Raw genomic sequence first — 18,622 nt, 5'->3', positions numbered from 1 at the left:
TCCCTATATTATTTATGCTATTATAGCAACATTACACACTAACTAGGGTTTAAAAAATGGGATCAGGAAGAACGTGACCTTTTTAATCTCCCTTTGCATCTTTGCAAATTTATGATCATTTCAATTCAAGTGTCAAAAGTTTTTAACTAGAATAATATCTCAGGTGTTTTTATTTGGTGGCTTAAATACCAGTGCAAGGTCTCTTTTTAAGTTTTTAAAGGTGCCAAAGAATGCATTAAAATAATGTTTACATAGAAGGTATGTAACTTTATTATGTTTTTTACACCCTAGGATTTGTCCTTTGAATGAAATGGTCTATTATTACCTTATTTGGAAGGGTCATTAATAATAATGTTGAGCTCTGCTCTGATTGCTCTGCTCTGAGGCTCATGTCAGTAGCTCACATAATGGCACTTTTCCATTGCATGGTACCCCATGGTTTGGGTCAACTTACTTTTTGGGGCTTTTCCACTGGGTGTAGTACGTAGTACCCAATACTTTTTTTAGTACCACCTCAGTTGGGGTTCCAAGCGAGCTGAGCTGATACTAAATTTTGACGTGAAAACATTGAAGATCACTGATTGGTCTGAGAGAATCGTCACTACCAGTGTCCTGCTAAACGCAAGATTAGCTTTACCTTCATGCTTGTGCTGTGGTAAAATACTGCCACCATCACAGCCTTATGATATGTCATGTACAAAGCTCTTATTATTCATCTATGCCTAGGTAAATAACATTTTTATTCTATGGCACCTTTAAACATTTTTATAACCATGACCTTTAAAAATGTTTCTTATTATTTTCAATAGTTAAGTAAGCACAGATTTCAGAATTGAATTAAAAGATAAGAAATACAAAAATCAGTTGGGCAAGTACATAAATAAAATCAGTGTTCAAAACCACAATTCATAATGCTTAGCTTATAATGATTTATAAATGTAGGTGTCGGGTACAATTTTGCGGGTAAAGGGGCGGTCACACTCCATTGACTTTCATTCATGTGAATGCGTCAGACCGGAAACATGTGCTCAGTACTGATTTGCGCATCATTTACAGGACATACACAAATTAAGGATAAAAAAGTGACTAAAAGAAAAATATATTTTATTTAACATAGTATTAATCGGTCATATATTATTACCTTCGGTTAACGGTTAACCGTTCAATATGAGCATCTCTAGAGCAAAGATATTTCACATTTTGTTGGTGAACTCTGACCTGCAAATTTTATATCACATGAAGACATGATGTGACAGAAGAACATGTGACTTTCTCTACTGAAAAGCTAAATGGACAAAGCGCTCCCCGCCCATATTTGCAGCAATGTCCAAAAAATATTTGCATGCTTAAAGTCTACTGTGACCACCCTTTAATGTCAATATTACTTTATTTGACTTCAACCCACGTAAAGAAAATAACTTTGCAAGTAACTTGCAAATTCATGTTTTAAACAGAGATGGTGACAAAGAGGCAAAAGTTACATATTTAAGCTAAAAAATATAATAAAATTTAAACTGCAATACTTTTTTGTTCGAAATAAACAAAAATCAAACACATAAACAGTCTGTGTCTCCCTACTTTAACGTCAAACCGGCAAGCTTAATATAATTATTTTAAAATGCAACTATTTATAAATTAAACTTTTGGGTCAGATTTTGCAGTAAATGTCAGTTGTTTTTCAAAAAACAAAGTTTTTTAAGTAACCTGCAATTTTACGCTTTTAAAAGACGCAGAGGCAAAGTTTACAGACTGCAGCTTTAATAAAATATGACACTCTTGGCTGAAACAATTTAAATTTGATTTAAATACACCATTTTGAAAAACTGGGTAAAACCATAAACTATTGTATCCACAAAATTTCAAACAGTAAACCTGAATATGGTAAAACAAAACTGAAATTAGAAAATAAAAATGACCAAAATTCACTGGCCTTTTATTTCCAGCCAAGTCCCGCAGCCTGCAATGGCACGCAACGAACGACAGACCACAATACATGTGACGACATTTCAAGTGAACTGTGCTTTTCTGGCGGCAGGTGCAAAAGCGAAGGACAACGTAAACAAAAGACGAAGGGAGTGTGAACGCATGCTTTAGCCAAAGAGAGAAGCAGATATAAGGAGAGAGAGAGAGAAACCAGCCAGAGACAAGCCAGAACAAAAAAGCAAGCTGAGGGCATTGACGCAATCCGTGAGCCCTCACGTGAATGGGCCAGCAGAGATAAGGGCGAAATCGCTCAACGGCGCTTCAATCATTCAGGTGGGGGTGAGCTTGAGAGCCAACTGCGTCAGAGAAAGACAGAGGACTGCAGGGCATGATGGGTTGACAAAACAACTGGACAAAAAGGGGTGTGTGGGTGAGTTAAAACCACGCAGTGGGTTTTGCGTCAGGATACCATGTCGCCACTCTCCCATCATCACTTTAAAACAACCGTGACAGGGGTGTAAGGGATGCCACAATCCCACGAGCACAAAGACCATCTCAATCAGCCTCAGTTTGTGTATATGTTTCAAACACACCTGGGCGTGACGCTGTGTACTCAACAGCTGTGTCTGCCATCCCCCTTTTTATTAGACCTGCAATTAAACCAATTATTCATAAAGACAGAGCGTTTTCATTTCCGAGTCAAAGCGGTTTACATTCCATTAGATGACAGTGGTTAATGCATTTTTTTGGTAAAAATTAGCATGAATGTGGCTTAATAAAAGTCAAGGTTGGATTAATGATTAAAGAGCACCTATCGTCCGATTCACGATTTTACATTTTCTTTGGTGTGTAGGTGTGTATTAGTACATGTTAACGATATGCAAAAGGTACAAACCTCAAAGTAAACGATGATGCAAGTTATCGTCTCCAATTTCTTTTCTTGGACTACACCAAACACATGGATTGTAGGCAACAGTTTACTTCCTGGGACTGTTGACTTGGACAAGACCGACGTTATCATAATTCCGCCCGCTTCGGACTCGGTACGTAAGCTAAATCCTGTTAGCATTGCATTGCAAATCTTTCAAACATGGTAAGGAGCGTCACATTTCCAGCTGACGTCAGAGGTACTCAGGCCAATCACAACGTACAGATTAGCTGGTCAATCAGGGACACGACAAGCTTTGTACAAAATCTGTGCGTTTCAGTAACATCTGGAGGTACCAAAATGTACGGTATGTGGAAAATAATGTGTTTTTTTAACCGTAAACCACGCACATTGTATTATACCAAATGCACAAGATAACGTTTTTTAGCAATGAAATAGGTGTCCTTTAATCTCTCCAGCACAGTAGTTGCCAAAAATACAGTGCCTGCAAGAGCCACAGTGCAAAATGTATACTTAATGGAAACAGTACAATAAAAAATTATTATTTTTTCCATTCAAAATGCATATGACTGTTTCTTCAGTGAAACATGTTTGACAGAATATTTAAATGCATCCATCTCATACTGAACTCAATTTAACTGTCTAAATAAATGTGTCTACCTCACAGTGCGGGTAACATCTAGGTCCCGTTAAAGGGTTAAAGAGTCATTACATAAACACCTATACTAATAATATAATAATATATGAGGAATAATATAAGAAGTTAAAACAGTATAAGAAATACTCCCTTAATATGAGTCTAGGCTCTTTATTTATTCTAAAACTCTCTCACAAAAAAGTTATAGTGTGTTCACACTTGGCATGGTTAGTTTAATTAAAACAAGCTGTGTATTGCGATTGGTCTGTTAATGCGGATCATTTGAATGAAGGGCCGGTCACACTAGACTTTGAGCATGTGATTATTTGTCGGACTTTTCAATAGAAAGAAAAGTCATGCCGTGACGTACCGTTTTTTTTTACTGGTCACATGTCTCCACCTGATTCGAATTCACAGTTCACCAGATATCTTCACGCTAGCTTGCGTTTCCCATGTGTTTGAATGGAAGTCAATGTAACAAAAAGTAATTATAGTGTGACCGTCCCTTTAAGTGTGAACAGCAAGCTGCCACCCAGGCCTTGGTGCGACAGAGAAATTAACACATACTAGATTATTAACCTCCTATGACCCGAGTTTTGGTTTGTCTTTTTTCAGATTTCTACCAGCTATTTTGGGGTAAGGAAGAACCAATAAATATAATAACCAAACATTTTACATGAAGCAGTGTAATTGTCCACGTTTGTGTACAACAGGTTCCAGTTACACAGAATTAAGGATTATGTTGCAAACAACAAAAAAATGTGATGTCCACGACCCCACGTATGTGGACTTCCATGTCCTAGGAGGTTAATGAATTAAATGTTAACCTCTAACAGGAATAGCTGTGTGATAAAGTGAAACTAAAGGGTTAATAAATACAAACTGAATCGCTTTTTATATGACGCACTCTACATAATATTAAGCCTTGATACAACATAAATGTATTATACAACATGCATATATCTGCACAAAATGCAAGTCTTAAACTAAGTTATGTACTGGACAGAAAGTTTAACTCCAATTAAACACGTCCAGTCAAAGCACAAGCTTCATAACATTAAGCAGCTTTAATGCTGCATTCAGACCAGCCGCGGTACAGGCGTCAAGCACGAATGATTTCAATGTAAAGTCAATGTAAAGACGGGTTGATGTGCGTCTGGAGGTGTTGCGGCACAAATAAGGCGTTTAGCGCGGCGCGGTAGACGCAATTCCGCTTTATTCGCCCATCTAGTTCTCGCGAATGACGCAAATTGAGCGTTGGCGCGACAAACGCGCGAGTTGAACATTTTGAACTTTACCAGAAAAACGCGCAGAGTCAACCAATCAGGAGCTTGCTCTAGTAGTGACGTGATTACAGGAAGCAGAGTCGCAGAAGCCCCTCCCATGTCTCCATGACTAGAATTTCACACACGGCTTTCACGCGCGAATGAAGCGAGTAAACTCAAAATGTTCAAGCGTCAAACTAGACGCGGTAGACGCGAATTTGACGCCTCAAACTTTTGCTATCATTTTCGTGATTAGCTGTGTCGTGTCGTCCTCTCACCTTTTCTCAGTCAAGACGTAATGCTCATATAGCTCTCTGGTATCTCTTGACATTTGATGTTTAAATATGAGATGATATGACGGCGCTGTACATTTTGCACGTGACTGACTGTATTTTCAACTTACTGAAGTGAATTCGAAAAATTACTGCATCCTTTTAAAACCATAGTGCGTCAGTGATGTGAGGTGTGTTCGGCTTCACAGCGTTGCGCGGATCAGCGGGATAGCCGCGGCACGAGTGCACAAAGGAAGCTTTTGAATCAGGCATGGTACTGATGTCATATGCCAGTCTGCACAGCTTACATCGACGTCAAACATGCACCCAGTCTTTACTACCACAGGCGCTTGTAATGCTAGTACTGTACACACCAAACGCAGGGCATCACGTTACTCGCTCAAGATTACTCGTGTTTTCGCGGCAAACGCGCCACCCATATTGCGTCATTCGCATTGCCCCAGGCAAGGATGCGTCCGATCGCAACTTTGCATTGACTTTGTATGTAATCTACTCGTGCAAATCGCTGAACTTGCATCTGGTGTGAACCCACAGTAAAGCTAACCAGATATCCAAATGGCACCATATAACCACAATAAATAAATAAACCCACACAGTCATCATTTTCTTCGATGCCACGAGTACTCAGGCAACCGATTACTCGTGCCCATCTATATGGTATTTTAGCTAGAACTTCACATACGTACTCGTCTCTGAGGACACCAAAGATTTATTTGACATCTTAAAAAAGTCTTGTGAAATGTCCCCTTTAAATAGACTCTGTTAGGTTTTATTACATGTTCTCTCCGTTGTGTGCGTGCTTGTGGCACATAGGGTCTGACACACAGTTGTTCTTTACAGTAAGCAATGCTGCTGGACTTAAGTCAAACTGCATTCTAATAGCAGAGCTACGTGCAGAGCGTGCCACTGCGCTGCTGTTCCTCCACTGAGACTCTGGCAGACTTACAGTTTACTGCAGCATTAACAGACACGCTCAGCTGCTTTCACTGTGAGTTAGGGGATATACATTTCCTTAATGTACATCCCTTTAACACAAACAAACACAACCCATTTATCATACGGCATACATGCAGAATACAAACCACAGTGATCTGATCATAACCAACAGCTTGACCAAATGTGTAACAGGCTTCGTTATATTATAACAGTTCATTATTATGTGTTTACACTTACAAAGCAGTTTAGGCAAGAATGTGCTACGTGCTACAGGTGTTTTAAACATCAGATTTCCTCACCCACACCTCATCAAAAAACAAACTCTCAAGACCTCTGTTGGTGGCACGCAAGGTTTCCTGACAGAGCCTATAGGTCATGAGAAATATCTATACATCAATGCAGAAACAATGAAGCATTATAATGCCCTTCCTGCATGGCAAAGCTTACACAATAAGCTGCAGATGCTAAAAAACAGCTCAGATAGTTGGTACAGTATCATATCTCTGGTCATGTAACGCAAACTTGATTATTAGCTATTAATTTATGCATCTTTCACTGTAACAGCGATACACTGATACACCTCTAGACCAAAACACAGAAAGTAATAAAAAGTACACTAAAACAAATTATGGTGGTCAGTTACAGTATGGAATGCTTCATTCTGAGTTAATAAAACATTGTTTTATGTGACGAGTAAGATTATTAGTGGTTAAGCTAATCACAGTCGATCTGTCATCTAAAAAGCACCAGGCCCCATGCACTGTCTGGCACACATGATAAGCGGATTAATTGAATTCACAAATTTACATTTGTGAACATTAACTCTGGAAGCCAGTAACTTCTCCTTCAAGGGGTGTGCATTTAAAATATGTGTTCGAAGTGTCATGTGTGTGGCTTGTTATGTCAAAATATGTATTCTTTGCATCATGCGTCATGTCAAAACTTGTGCCTGCTGCACACGCATTGAAAAGGTTCACGACAAAAGATACGCTCACGTTCACAAAACACTTAACACTTAACACTAAACTCTGATTACACATGAGATTAAGCGAGTATATGGCAAACGTGAGCGTCTCTTTTATAATAAACCCCTTCCAAGCGTGTGCTGCATGTATTTTGAAATGACGCAAGATGCACATAGGTTAACATGATGCGTCAAACACATATTTTGACATGATGGGCTAAATACATGTTTTGACATGATGGGCTAAATACATGTTTTGATGAGCTTTGCATCGTGCAAAAAGAAATCACCGGCCGCCACTGCTTGCAAATGATAACATTTAATTGATTTAAAACAATTCAAGCCCAAAAACACGCTCATATGAGCTTTTTTTCTCTAAGCACAGATGCACACACAGAAGCACACATTCAATGCAGAACAGAACACAAAAACACAAAATTATTTAAAAAAATACCACAATCCTGAAAATTATTCAATTCAATTTTATGTATATAGCGCTTTTCACAATTGTTAATTGTTTCAAAGCAGCTTTACATGAATAGATGTAGGGGAAAACACAGAAAAATCGAAAGATAATATATGAAGCACAATGCAGTGGCTAATAATAAACCGTAGAAGCGAGCGTAGTAATAATGTAACGTATAGTACTAAGTTAAGCCAATCTTGGCTGACTCTCCATGGGATGAAAAAAACCCCTAGGAGAAAACCCCTTTATTTTCCTCATAAAAACAGTCGGTTACGTCTTAAGTGAATGTAAAACGAAAGAAGATGTGTGTCAGTATATTGGATCCGTGCTTATATGGTCTTAAAGTGACAGTTGCCTATTAAATCTGCTTATGTCTGCTGCATCCATATAATTAATAAAACAACAGAAGATGCAAAGAAAATAACTTTTGTAGCTTTGATAATGATTATTTAAATTAATCAAAGACAGTGTTATTATTTATTTGATTTTGTTTCTGGACCTAAATTCTTCTGACCTTACTTTATTTGTAATTTTGTTCTTTTTATTAATATACATTATGTTTACAATTTGCAATTTCTTGATTCGTTTTTTTCTTTATTTTTCCCCCACCCGATTTGTGCTGATCCGAAAAATTATCCGATCCATGACTCAAAAATCATAATGTGACCCGAACCCCGAGTTCGGTTTAACCATTAAAGATTATGGAATTTTATTTAATTTAATGAGAGAAACAACAAAAAAAGACAACAAATATTACAAGACAACACATCTTTCTATTGTGACCACTATATAGGAACATACAGTAAACCCTTATAAATAAATGAACTGATCTAAAAAAAAGAAATTCACTGATTTTGTCTTATATACGTCTGTTTTCTCACTGAAACATGGGTTATTATGTTCATCTTTCCAACTGAACTGAAAACAGTTCCAGCTATAAGCAGAATCAGGATTAGAATGGTAGAATTCCCTGCAATTCCCATACCTAAAAACATATTTTAATTATGTGTGTAAACAAATCTATAAAAATTGCTTAATAAAAAGTCTAAATCTGTTCTATTGTTCTATAAGAATACAAAAAGTAATGTATCTGGTCACAACTTTTTTTCTCCTCATTTCCTTCCATCTCATCCTCATCTCCTGTAATCGCCAATGTCTAGATATATGCAGCGTCTCTGATCCTGAACTATAAAAACATCATTAAGCAACCACAAAGCACATTTATAGCTTTATATCAATACAGAACATAAACATTTTATCCGTTCATTGTGTCTTATGTAACAGACTCTTCCCGCCAGCTGATTTCATGTTATACACCTGCTGGGTATCCTGAATTCTCCTGGTGGAAATCTGCAACCATCACAATGAAACAAATGTGCAGCCACAGGAAGTTTTATCACCTCCCATGATGCATTCTGTTATTCACGCTACAATATCCTGTTGGCTGTAAATAATTTTCTTATTGCAAATGCCTTTATTTTATATACAAACATATTACTTCACGTAATTTTATAATATTCTTTTTTTTTAAATGACCCGGAAACACAAAACCAGCCATAAGGGTCAATTTGATGCTTGTTAGGATAGGATAATATTTGTCAGAGATGCAACTATTTGAAAATCTGGAATAAAAAAATTTAATATCGAGAAAATCCTCTTTAAAGTTGTCCAAATGAAGTCATAAGCAACACAAAATAATGATTTTTTTTAAAATATATATTTACAACATATCCTCATGAAACATCTTTACATAATATCTAAATTGAAAAAAATATCGATAATTTTCACCCATACAATGTCAATGGGTCTCATCATTCATTAAGCATGCGTACACACAAATTTGTGCATGAGATCTACGTACAGATGTTTTTTCACAAACAAAACGTGATTCAACAAAATTTTTCATATCTAAATGTTTTCTAAATGTATGAAAAATTCAAGAAAACCTAAAACCACTCGTACGTTAATCACGTACAATAAAAAACTAGGCTGCTGTAATTATAAAGTTTATAATAATGATGATGATATATAAAATATAATCATCTAAATTTTATATTATATTATACAACAGTTCTTTCTGGTTCTCGAATCTGATTGGCTAAGAGGCGTGCAATATTCTACTGATAACGGCACAGTAACCGCTTCACCTTTCATATCATTCCGCCACCTAGTGAATGGAGGTCCTCTAAACAGGCTCATCTCTGAATGGAAAAACTGCAGGCACACACGGACACACACAGCCGCGCTGTTTTGAATCACTCTCCGTGTGTCTCATTAGTTCACTAGCTCGTAAATCAGTCTGTGAATCCCCAATCGGAAGTTATTATTCTGTCAAAGATCAGCGCTCTTGGATATTACGTTAAAGTTAATGGGAGTAATGTCTTGTCACATCGTGTGGACGATTAACACTTGGAAAGAGGAATGTAAACACTCATTTTTTTCTGGAGCTATATCTCTTATCAGAAAGCGAAAACACCGTGGAACTGCAGGTAAGCATCGCAGCTTTTAAATGTGGACATTGATCATTTATTTAATCGCGACGTGACTATTAAAACATGTTATGAGATATCGCCACTGGTTTATTTATAAGCAGCATGCAAAAACATCTCTCTGACACTTATAAAAAACAGTTTTATATAGTACTGACAAGAACGAAGTCTAATAGTGTGCTCGTATCGCGTTAAGATGAAATGGTAAACCAATAGTAACATTATAAGTACATGGATTAAAGTGAAAAAAAAATCTTCTGACTGAAATTTTTTTCAGGCCAAGTCACATTCCTTGTAAATAGGCAACACCAATAGCATTCTAAGGGGAGATGTTTTTTGCCATTAATGCCATATTGAAGTCTACTGTGGCATTTATAGGGTTGCCAAATGTCACTATGAAATACAGCAGCGGTGCGAGTATGTTTTTTTGTGAATAAACAGTGTTAACACTTAATTACAACATATGATAGGTTTATTAATAGTTTGTTAATTTACAGCTTTACTTTTAACACAGTCCTTTAATTGAACCATTACCTTTAATATCTGTCTAAAACAAAACACTTGTGGCTCCTGCACTAAGAGTTAAAAACTTTATCCCGTCATGTTAATCTACTTGTGACAGACTAAAAAAATGTATTCTGTAAGATGTAGTTTGCAGGGCATTTCAGATTAAGGTGAAACCGCTAAATAACTCACTATATAAAAGGAAATATGAATATCACCACCTTTAATGAATCTCAATTATTTATTAATTGTAAATCTTATTAATTTTGGCATTTACTTATAAATTTTTTTTTTAAATCAAGGTTGGAACTGTTAACATTAGTTTTATACACCATGAACTAACATCAATTACTTTAATGACATAAACATGAATTAATAAATGCTTATATACTCTATTTTCATAGTTGTTCATGTTATATAATGCATTTAATAATGTGAACAAATACAACTTTTTTAAAAGTGGTACAGAAATGTTTATATCATATTATTCAGTACACATAAACGAATAATCCAGGGTCTGTTCTGCTCACACAACAGCTTACAGTCACAGCTCTAATACAGTATGTATGAATATAAACCCTGAACGAGCAACTCGAATAAAACTCGTGTACAATTTGCACAGGATGCCTGTAATCATAGTTGTACATTGAATGACTGTATACCCTTTATCAACAAATTATTATTTTACAATAGAGGCAGAGCTGAGGTGCTATTTTCGCAATATGCACTTAAAACAACGCATTGTGCGCAACGTGCGTATATTACACAAGAACAAAATTCAAGCTCACTAAGAATAAACAGTCAGTGATGAAATAAGGATAATAAACAATAATGTATATATCTTAGTAAAGGTATAAATTGATTTAGTCAGTGAAAGATTAATTGTTTGATTAACATTAGTGACAGATATAAGCAAAAAAGGTAACTTACCCTTTTTTCTGCTGTTTACTTTCTCCTAAGTCCTAAATGGTCGTGTTTGAGGATACTTGCAAAGACGGGATTTTTGACGCATAACCTTATGTGTATTTAAGGCCAATAAAGCGGCAAAAATACTCACAAGCTCAAAGAGAAGCGAATGCGCGACTTGCTTATTCCCCTCATACAGAAACAGCGCGCACATTTAAGACTGTTGTTATTGTTTCAATTTAAAATCACTTGCTTTTAAATGCGGATACATGTACAAACGTCAAGATTTCCTGACCACGCGCACATGCAACTGCAAGAACTGAACGGTGGGTGACATCAAAGTACTGCGAGAGCATTTCAGAAGCAGTCTCGTCTAATGAGTTCTCGGTTCGCTCTCACGGGATTTTGATGTCATCTTTGTGCCACGTGAAGTTTACCCATGAGTTTAACAAACTCGTTGTATCAGCAACTGGTTAGATCAGCGTAGCAGTAAAAAACGATCACGTACGAGACAAATCAATTACCCTAAAAATACAGGACCCTAGGCTTACTGTGCAAAGACACGTAAATTACCTGGCTGTTTGAATTTCTTTGCCCACGAACTGAAAGCTTGCCAATCTTCATCATTTCGCTAAGCCAAGTTAATCTCCATTGGTCTTATACACCTTTATCGATGTCCAAAACATCGGGTCCTTTCTGCATTACAAGTATGTCCATGCTAGCAGAAATAAAGTTTTACCTCAGTTTAACGTGAGATACAGCCAGAAAACCCGGAGTGGATCTGGTGCATAGTGATTAGAACGCTTACAGCGGAGAGAGGAACGTGATTTCGCTCCACTCCAGGCTTTGATCACATTCCACTTAACAAGGTAAATACACGGCGTCTTTATGAAAAGATATTTTAATAATTTTGCAACTGACGGAAATCCGTCGTAGACTCGCTGCAATCGACGGAAATCCGTCGCTACGACGGAGAACTTTAAGCCATGTAAGTATAGTTTTATTTACTTTTACCTCGCGCCAAAACAATAACAACACAAAAGACACTAAATATGAATAAAAAAAACAAGTAATAGTTTGATCATGACACCAAATACTGCTGATTTGATCTCATTTTGACCATCAAAAACAAACAAGGCCAGCATGAGAGCCAGGGAATCCCTGTCAGAGATGTAGCCCAGAGAGGGCGGTGGTCAGCGGTGCGAGTGAACACTGACGTCCGCTCATGCTTTGGTTCTCATACGTACCGAATCTCACTAAGCAAACGTTCAAACAGGCGCTATCTTTACTAATCGACTCTAGATTTAAATATTATACATATATATTCTGGACTGAACTAATCCTAAAACTACACTTTGTGACCAAGAAACGTTAATATAAAGAAACGCCTATCCGTCCATTGAGTTATTATGAGATTCAAAGCAGCCGAAAGTGTTACCTGTCATTCTGGCCGCCCTCAAATCCGTGGCGGAAGAAGTAGTTCTCAAACAAAGAGGCTTTTAAAATAACTCCGTTGTTTTTTTCTACGCCCTCGTGCCTCTGGCCTAATCACAGACGTGATGATATAGAGCTATATATCACACTCCTACTCGAGCGATATTGCTTAAATATTATCTGTATTATATATTATTATACATGATCTATATTATTATTATATACATTATATTATACATTATTATAGCCTGCTTATTTTTTCTACACATATAAAGAAGATGCACGTAATGACAAATCTTCATGCTTTCCTTTCTCATTTTTTAAATCTGCCTAATGCCTAATGTAAACGTCATGTAAATGTAATAAGAAGTCCAAACGTAAATCACTTGATCTCCTGTCTGTTGATGCACGTCTTTGTCATATTAATTAAATGTCATATTTGTTAACGCATCCAATACTTCTTTAATGTTACTCTGGTGGACACACAGCACTGGCTTTCCCCAGCGAAAGCAAAACCTCCCAAATAAAAATGCAAAGCAAAACAGAACTTTTCCGATAATAAATATAATCATGTATTTCTTTTCAAGCTCTTTTGCTTCTAAGACAAACTGCGCAAAAATTTTCTGTGGAACAGGACTACAGAAATCCCTTATATGGAGCTGGTTTATGCGCGTTTTATGCAAATTACCAACCTTGTCCACGAACAGTCCAAATTCACTAACATAAGAATAAATATAAGAACAAACTCATGTGCGTATGCATGTGTTGTGAATTAGGCGGAAAGTTTTCGCGAGCAATTCAAGTGTGCGTATAAATACTAAACAGTACGCAATTATTACTGAATGAGACCCAATGTATTTTCGGCCATTGCTACAAATATAACCCGGTTATATTTGATCCAATGTATGGTATGGTATTATAATCTACAATGATCTGTATTTAAACAATGATGTTGTTTAAATAAAACCTCTTGGAAAATGCTACGTCTTTAAAGCACCATACAGCCATCCACATCCAGACACAATTGTTCTTACAAACAGTTTTTACCGTTGCCTCTGCACATTTAACTACAAAAAAGCTTGCTTTACTCAAGCTTTAAGCAATTACATTTCTCTTTAAATATACTCTGAATTTTATCGACCAACTAATCAATGGTGTACGTGACTGATCAGGCAGCCTGCCTGTGACAGTCTGTGTGGGGAGAGAGAGAAAAATAGCATGTCATCTAAAAAGGGATTGGTTCTGCATGCTTTCCAAGGCACCATCAAAGATCATCAAATGAAACGAGCTTCACGTACTACACATTTCCTGTGCATTATAGGGTCACATATATAAACCCGCATATGGAAATCCGAAGGACTCAGCAGCACTACGTGACTAAAGAAGTGCATACAAACGCACAGATCAGCAATAAGGAACTTGCATGTAATCTTGCTTAAAGTGCACATATATCTTGCACAATCGCCAACAAAGTGTATCGCAATTTTCCATAGGGTACCCAGTAAGTGTTTCATAAACTTTGAATACGCCTGACAGGAGCTGGTGGTCGCAGGCGTTTCCCTGACCTGGGGAAACGTGAGAGCCATTCTGGTTGTGGGTAACTTTTAAGCACTATCAGTAACATAGGCCGTGGCTCTACAGGAAGCTCCTGTTTAAAAAAAAAAACGGTCAGCTTGACATTTGTGAGTGCAATAAGTTCAAGAACAATGGAAACATCTAGGGGAGAGACCTGGTTGTGGATACATACATTTAAAGTTTTAACAAAAGACAGTACTGGATGCAAAACAGGGTTTCCAAAAGTAAAAGTTAGGCGGGGTTGCCACAAAAATAGCTTTATGTGGAAACCGTCAGGCTTGGCATTCGGTCGCTATACCTCAAATTTGATCTTGATATCTTTCCAAACTTTGGTGATTCTTGATATACCAGAATATGATTTTGTTTTTGCTCTAGAGTAGTTAAAATGGAATTAAAAAGGATTTGTATAGAACATCCAAAATGTTTACTTATTGCAAAAACATTTTTTTAGATGTAGTGACCACTTACTACTATTTTCTACAACATATATAAACACATGTAAATACTGCTTGAGGTGATGAAAGAGATGTTAATGTGTCGCTTGTTGCTGTTGTCATTTTATTAATAATGAGTTACGTTTTGCACTCCTCATGAGACCTGCTTGTGTCGTCTTTTGCACATTAATATTCACCATTCGTGATATTCTGAAATGTTATATCTAACATTCAATATATCGTCCAGCTGTAGTGAACTAGTGATTTAGGATCAACTCATCTTAACAAACCCCCCATCCAGGTGATACATTCATGAACTATACTAATGCCCTTTACCTATATGACAAATGCATGTTGACATATCACCTGTGTCAGAAAGAAAACTTACAGCAAGCAACATTGCTTCATTTGCAAAAAACACGAAAAACAAACCTAAGATTTGCATGCTATTGACATGTTATTGCCAATTTACTCAAAGTAGTAAAAGTGGTGCAGCATGTATGCAAGGACTTAATGCGCACACACCTGTATGAGCACAGGTGCGGACACGTCTCTGCATCACATTCGGATCAAAGGTGAGGCCTTTACCATCTAAATCAGCACGGATCTTGGTTTAAACCTAATCTGCTCACAGAAGACATGTTAATGTGCCTTTAACATGAAGCCCCAACATATGTCAAAATGCATTGTGTGCAATACATAAATGCAAAGTAACACACAGCGCAATGTATGACTGTCGTTCACTTGTGCCCTCAGTAAAAACAAGAAGTGTAAAACAAAACTTACAGACTGTCTTATGCTTTCTAATGCTCAAAAAATTCTGCATCCTTAAAAATAAAGTACACAATGTCAATGCCATAGATTTGTTTTTGGCTGTATGGTTTTATGAAGACCCCATAAATCTTTTTTACAAAAGCTTCCTTGTTGAAGAAAAAGTTTTGTAGACAATAAAAATTATGGGAAATGGTTGCTTGACTGATTGAGTGGTTCTTTGGGGAACCAAAAATGGTCCTTCTTTAGCATCACATCAAGCTTTTTTAGTAATGTCATCACTTGTGTCATTATTTTAATCATTATATTAAAATTATATTATTTTATCAATACCCACGCTCCTACAAGTTTAACCAACTTGGTTATGCAAGTCAATTTAACTTACTATTTTACTTATCTACACTGAAAGCCCTAATGCTGTTTGTACACAAAAAGTCAAGCAATCACTTAAATTTAGCATATTGGATCCATAACCTAACTATCTTTGTTCATATAACTTATTAACTTACAAAAACTTAAAAATTCAAGTCCAATTAATTTAAGATTATTAGTTCAAAATCCTGTGATGAATACCCATAAGCCCTTGCACCTGAAATTTTTGAACGATTTATCTTTGGTCCAAGAATAACAACTGATGGGACATATAAATAAAAAATTTAAGTTTTACACTCTTTGTAACATTATTGATTATAATTTTTGTAAATTATAGTTTTTTTGTGAAGTCACCATTCAGGTGATCAGTGTTTCCTTTGGTATTCATGCACCACGTTTAACTCATTGTATATCTTGCCACTATAATGAAGTACACGTGATACACGTGAACTTGTGTGCTTCTGTGGAGAATTAAGTTCATTCATTGAATGACACAGAGTCAGACCTGAATACCTTTCATTACACATTGTTATATAAAGTTAAATGTTCAGTTTTTATGAACACCAAAAACTAAATTGTTTAAGTGCACTGTACAAACCCCAAGTTTGGTGAATTTAACAATTAAAGGTCAGTCTATGTGGCCACCAAGTTAAGTGAATTTAAAAATTTAAGTTTTTGGGAGACCCATTACTTAATTGAACTGAGGCAACGAGTTTACTTCAATCAACTTAATTTTTTAACAGTGCAGAATGAATGCATATGCAATGATATATATCGACCAATAATCAGTATTAAGGATGCATAATCGGGATTAATCTATAGCAAAATAAAAAAATTTGTTAACATCATATATGTGTGTATACTTTGTATAATAACTTTATATAGATAAATGCACGCACATGCATGTATATATTTAAGAAATGTTTACATGGTTATATACATTTGTATAATTTATAATTATATAAATAATTTAGGTATGTATTATTTAAATTATATATAAATACTTAATATATAAATATATCATTTTTTCTTAAATGTCAAAGGAAACTCTAATAAGCATATTTACCTAGTGAATGGGACACTTTTTAAATTTGAGAGACATATTTATATTTTATCCAATTCTTTGGTAGAGTTACGTGCTCAGATAATATATCTCAACTGTTTCCTGCTCATCTTGTTATGACAGCTCTAAATCAGTGTCACTCACCTTCGTCCTTCCATTGATCCTGTAGTTTCCCAGTTTACCGTTACAGTGTCGTATCAGATCGTCCATTCGGCTCATAAGAAACGATATGCGCTCGCAGCCCGGTTCTTTCCCCTCCACCCAGGTTATCTTATCACCCCGAATGTCTTTGGACGAATCGCTCCTCTGACTAACCAGCTGTCCGTCCGTGAAGCCGCCGGTCAGGTAAAGGGCTTTGACATCCTTCAGAATGTTGCGTCCGATCTCGTCTCCGAGGAAGTTGTCCACCACGCAGATGCCGTGCTTGTTCATGCAGGGCACGATATAGTCCGTGGCCAGTTTTTGAGGAGTGGACCTCGTCTGGCCGTTGGGTTTTAAGCTGTCCCCGGTGGGGTTCGCGTCAATCGCGGTTTCCGAGCCTGCGGCGGGTTTGATAAGATCTTTCTTTTTTTCGCCGCCTGACGTCACGGCTGCGGCGTTACTTTGAGAAGTGCTGTGTTGTTTTGAATGTTCGGCAGCATTACACGGAATCGCACCGTGTTCTGTGACTGGCTCTTGCGCGGGGTCTGCCTGCTGCTTGTCGGCCTCCTTGCACACTTGCTTGTGCTTCCTCCAGTCTTGTCTCTGGTGCTCTTTGCTGCAGTAAAACGAGCTGCGACACCGTCCACACTTCATAAGGCTCTCCATTTTCCCACAGAGCTCACAATACTGCCGATCTCTCTCAAGTTTTTCGCTTTCCTTTGACTTTCCCTCCATGTTTCAACGCTTTACGTCCATACAATAATACTACTTGCTTACAGTATCACCATGTAACTTTACCACAACTATCAACAAGCGCCGTCCCCCTACCTCCGCCGCGAATTGTCATTCCAGTCTTTATTCCCGGGTGTTTGACAAAAGAAAACGTTGACCCTCTTATATTACCGGGGTGTTTATATTATGACAGTTTTGAAGTCTCAGCGCAAGCCGCGAGTCTGATGGAAGCGCATGGCGCCGGCCGTTCCTTTTCTTCTAAGCTCAGCGCACGTCAACCCTTCGCGCATGCGCACTCGAGGCCAACTAGACCGTACAGTAGGCATGACTCACATGTGGTTCTCACAACTCCTCACTGTTGAAAGACAATAAACACAAACAATAAATGAATTTCAAAATTCGAATTTAAAAGAAAAAAGTGAAATAAACATAAAAATAAATTGAAACAAATATCCCAGTAGGCCTATAAGCATAAATATTGCACATGCAAAGTACTTCACACTTACAAAAAAAACAAACCAGAGGACAAGCAGATAAACTGCCAGAATTGTCTTATCTGTAAGGATCATTTACAAATTATATTAAAATGATATATATCATTAAATTATAATAAAATATATAAATATATGAACTTTACACATCTCTATCTGTATAAAATTAATTTTATTAACAAAATAAAATATTGTTATTATTGTGTATTTATAAAATGGGTTCCAAATTAGCAAACTAGCATTTTTTTGTTTGTTATTTTTATACCATTTATTATACCATCAACAAGGGATGCATAATGAATAATCGCGATTAATCTATAGCAGAATAAGTTTTTGT

The 18,622-nt window shown here is 36.8% G+C and overlaps 1 protein-coding gene across 1 annotated transcript in view; it reads right to left on the bottom strand.

Moving 5' to 3' along the window:
- The window catches only part of egln1b (egl-9 family hypoxia-inducible factor 1b), a 36,325-nt gene extending 18,225 nt beyond the window's left edge, over positions 1 to 18,100 (bottom strand). Inside the window, exon 1 of the mRNA XM_055184098.2 lies at positions 17,066 to 18,100. Within this exon, the coding sequence (XP_055040073.1) occupies positions 17,066 to 17,797 (732 nt within the window). The 5' untranslated portion in view covers positions 17,798 to 18,100. The remainder of the gene's footprint in view (positions 1 to 17,065) is intronic.
- Between the last annotated feature and the right edge of the window lie 522 nt (positions 18,101 to 18,622).

Source organism: Misgurnus anguillicaudatus, chromosome 14 (genome assembly GCF_027580225.2).
Source record: "Misgurnus anguillicaudatus chromosome 14, ASM2758022v2, whole genome shotgun sequence".
In the NCBI taxonomy this organism is placed as follows: Eukaryota; Metazoa; Chordata; class Actinopteri; order Cypriniformes; family Cobitidae; genus Misgurnus; species Misgurnus anguillicaudatus.
Note: the sequence above shows the minus strand (reverse complement) of the source record. Positions and strands in the feature narration are given on the sequence as shown.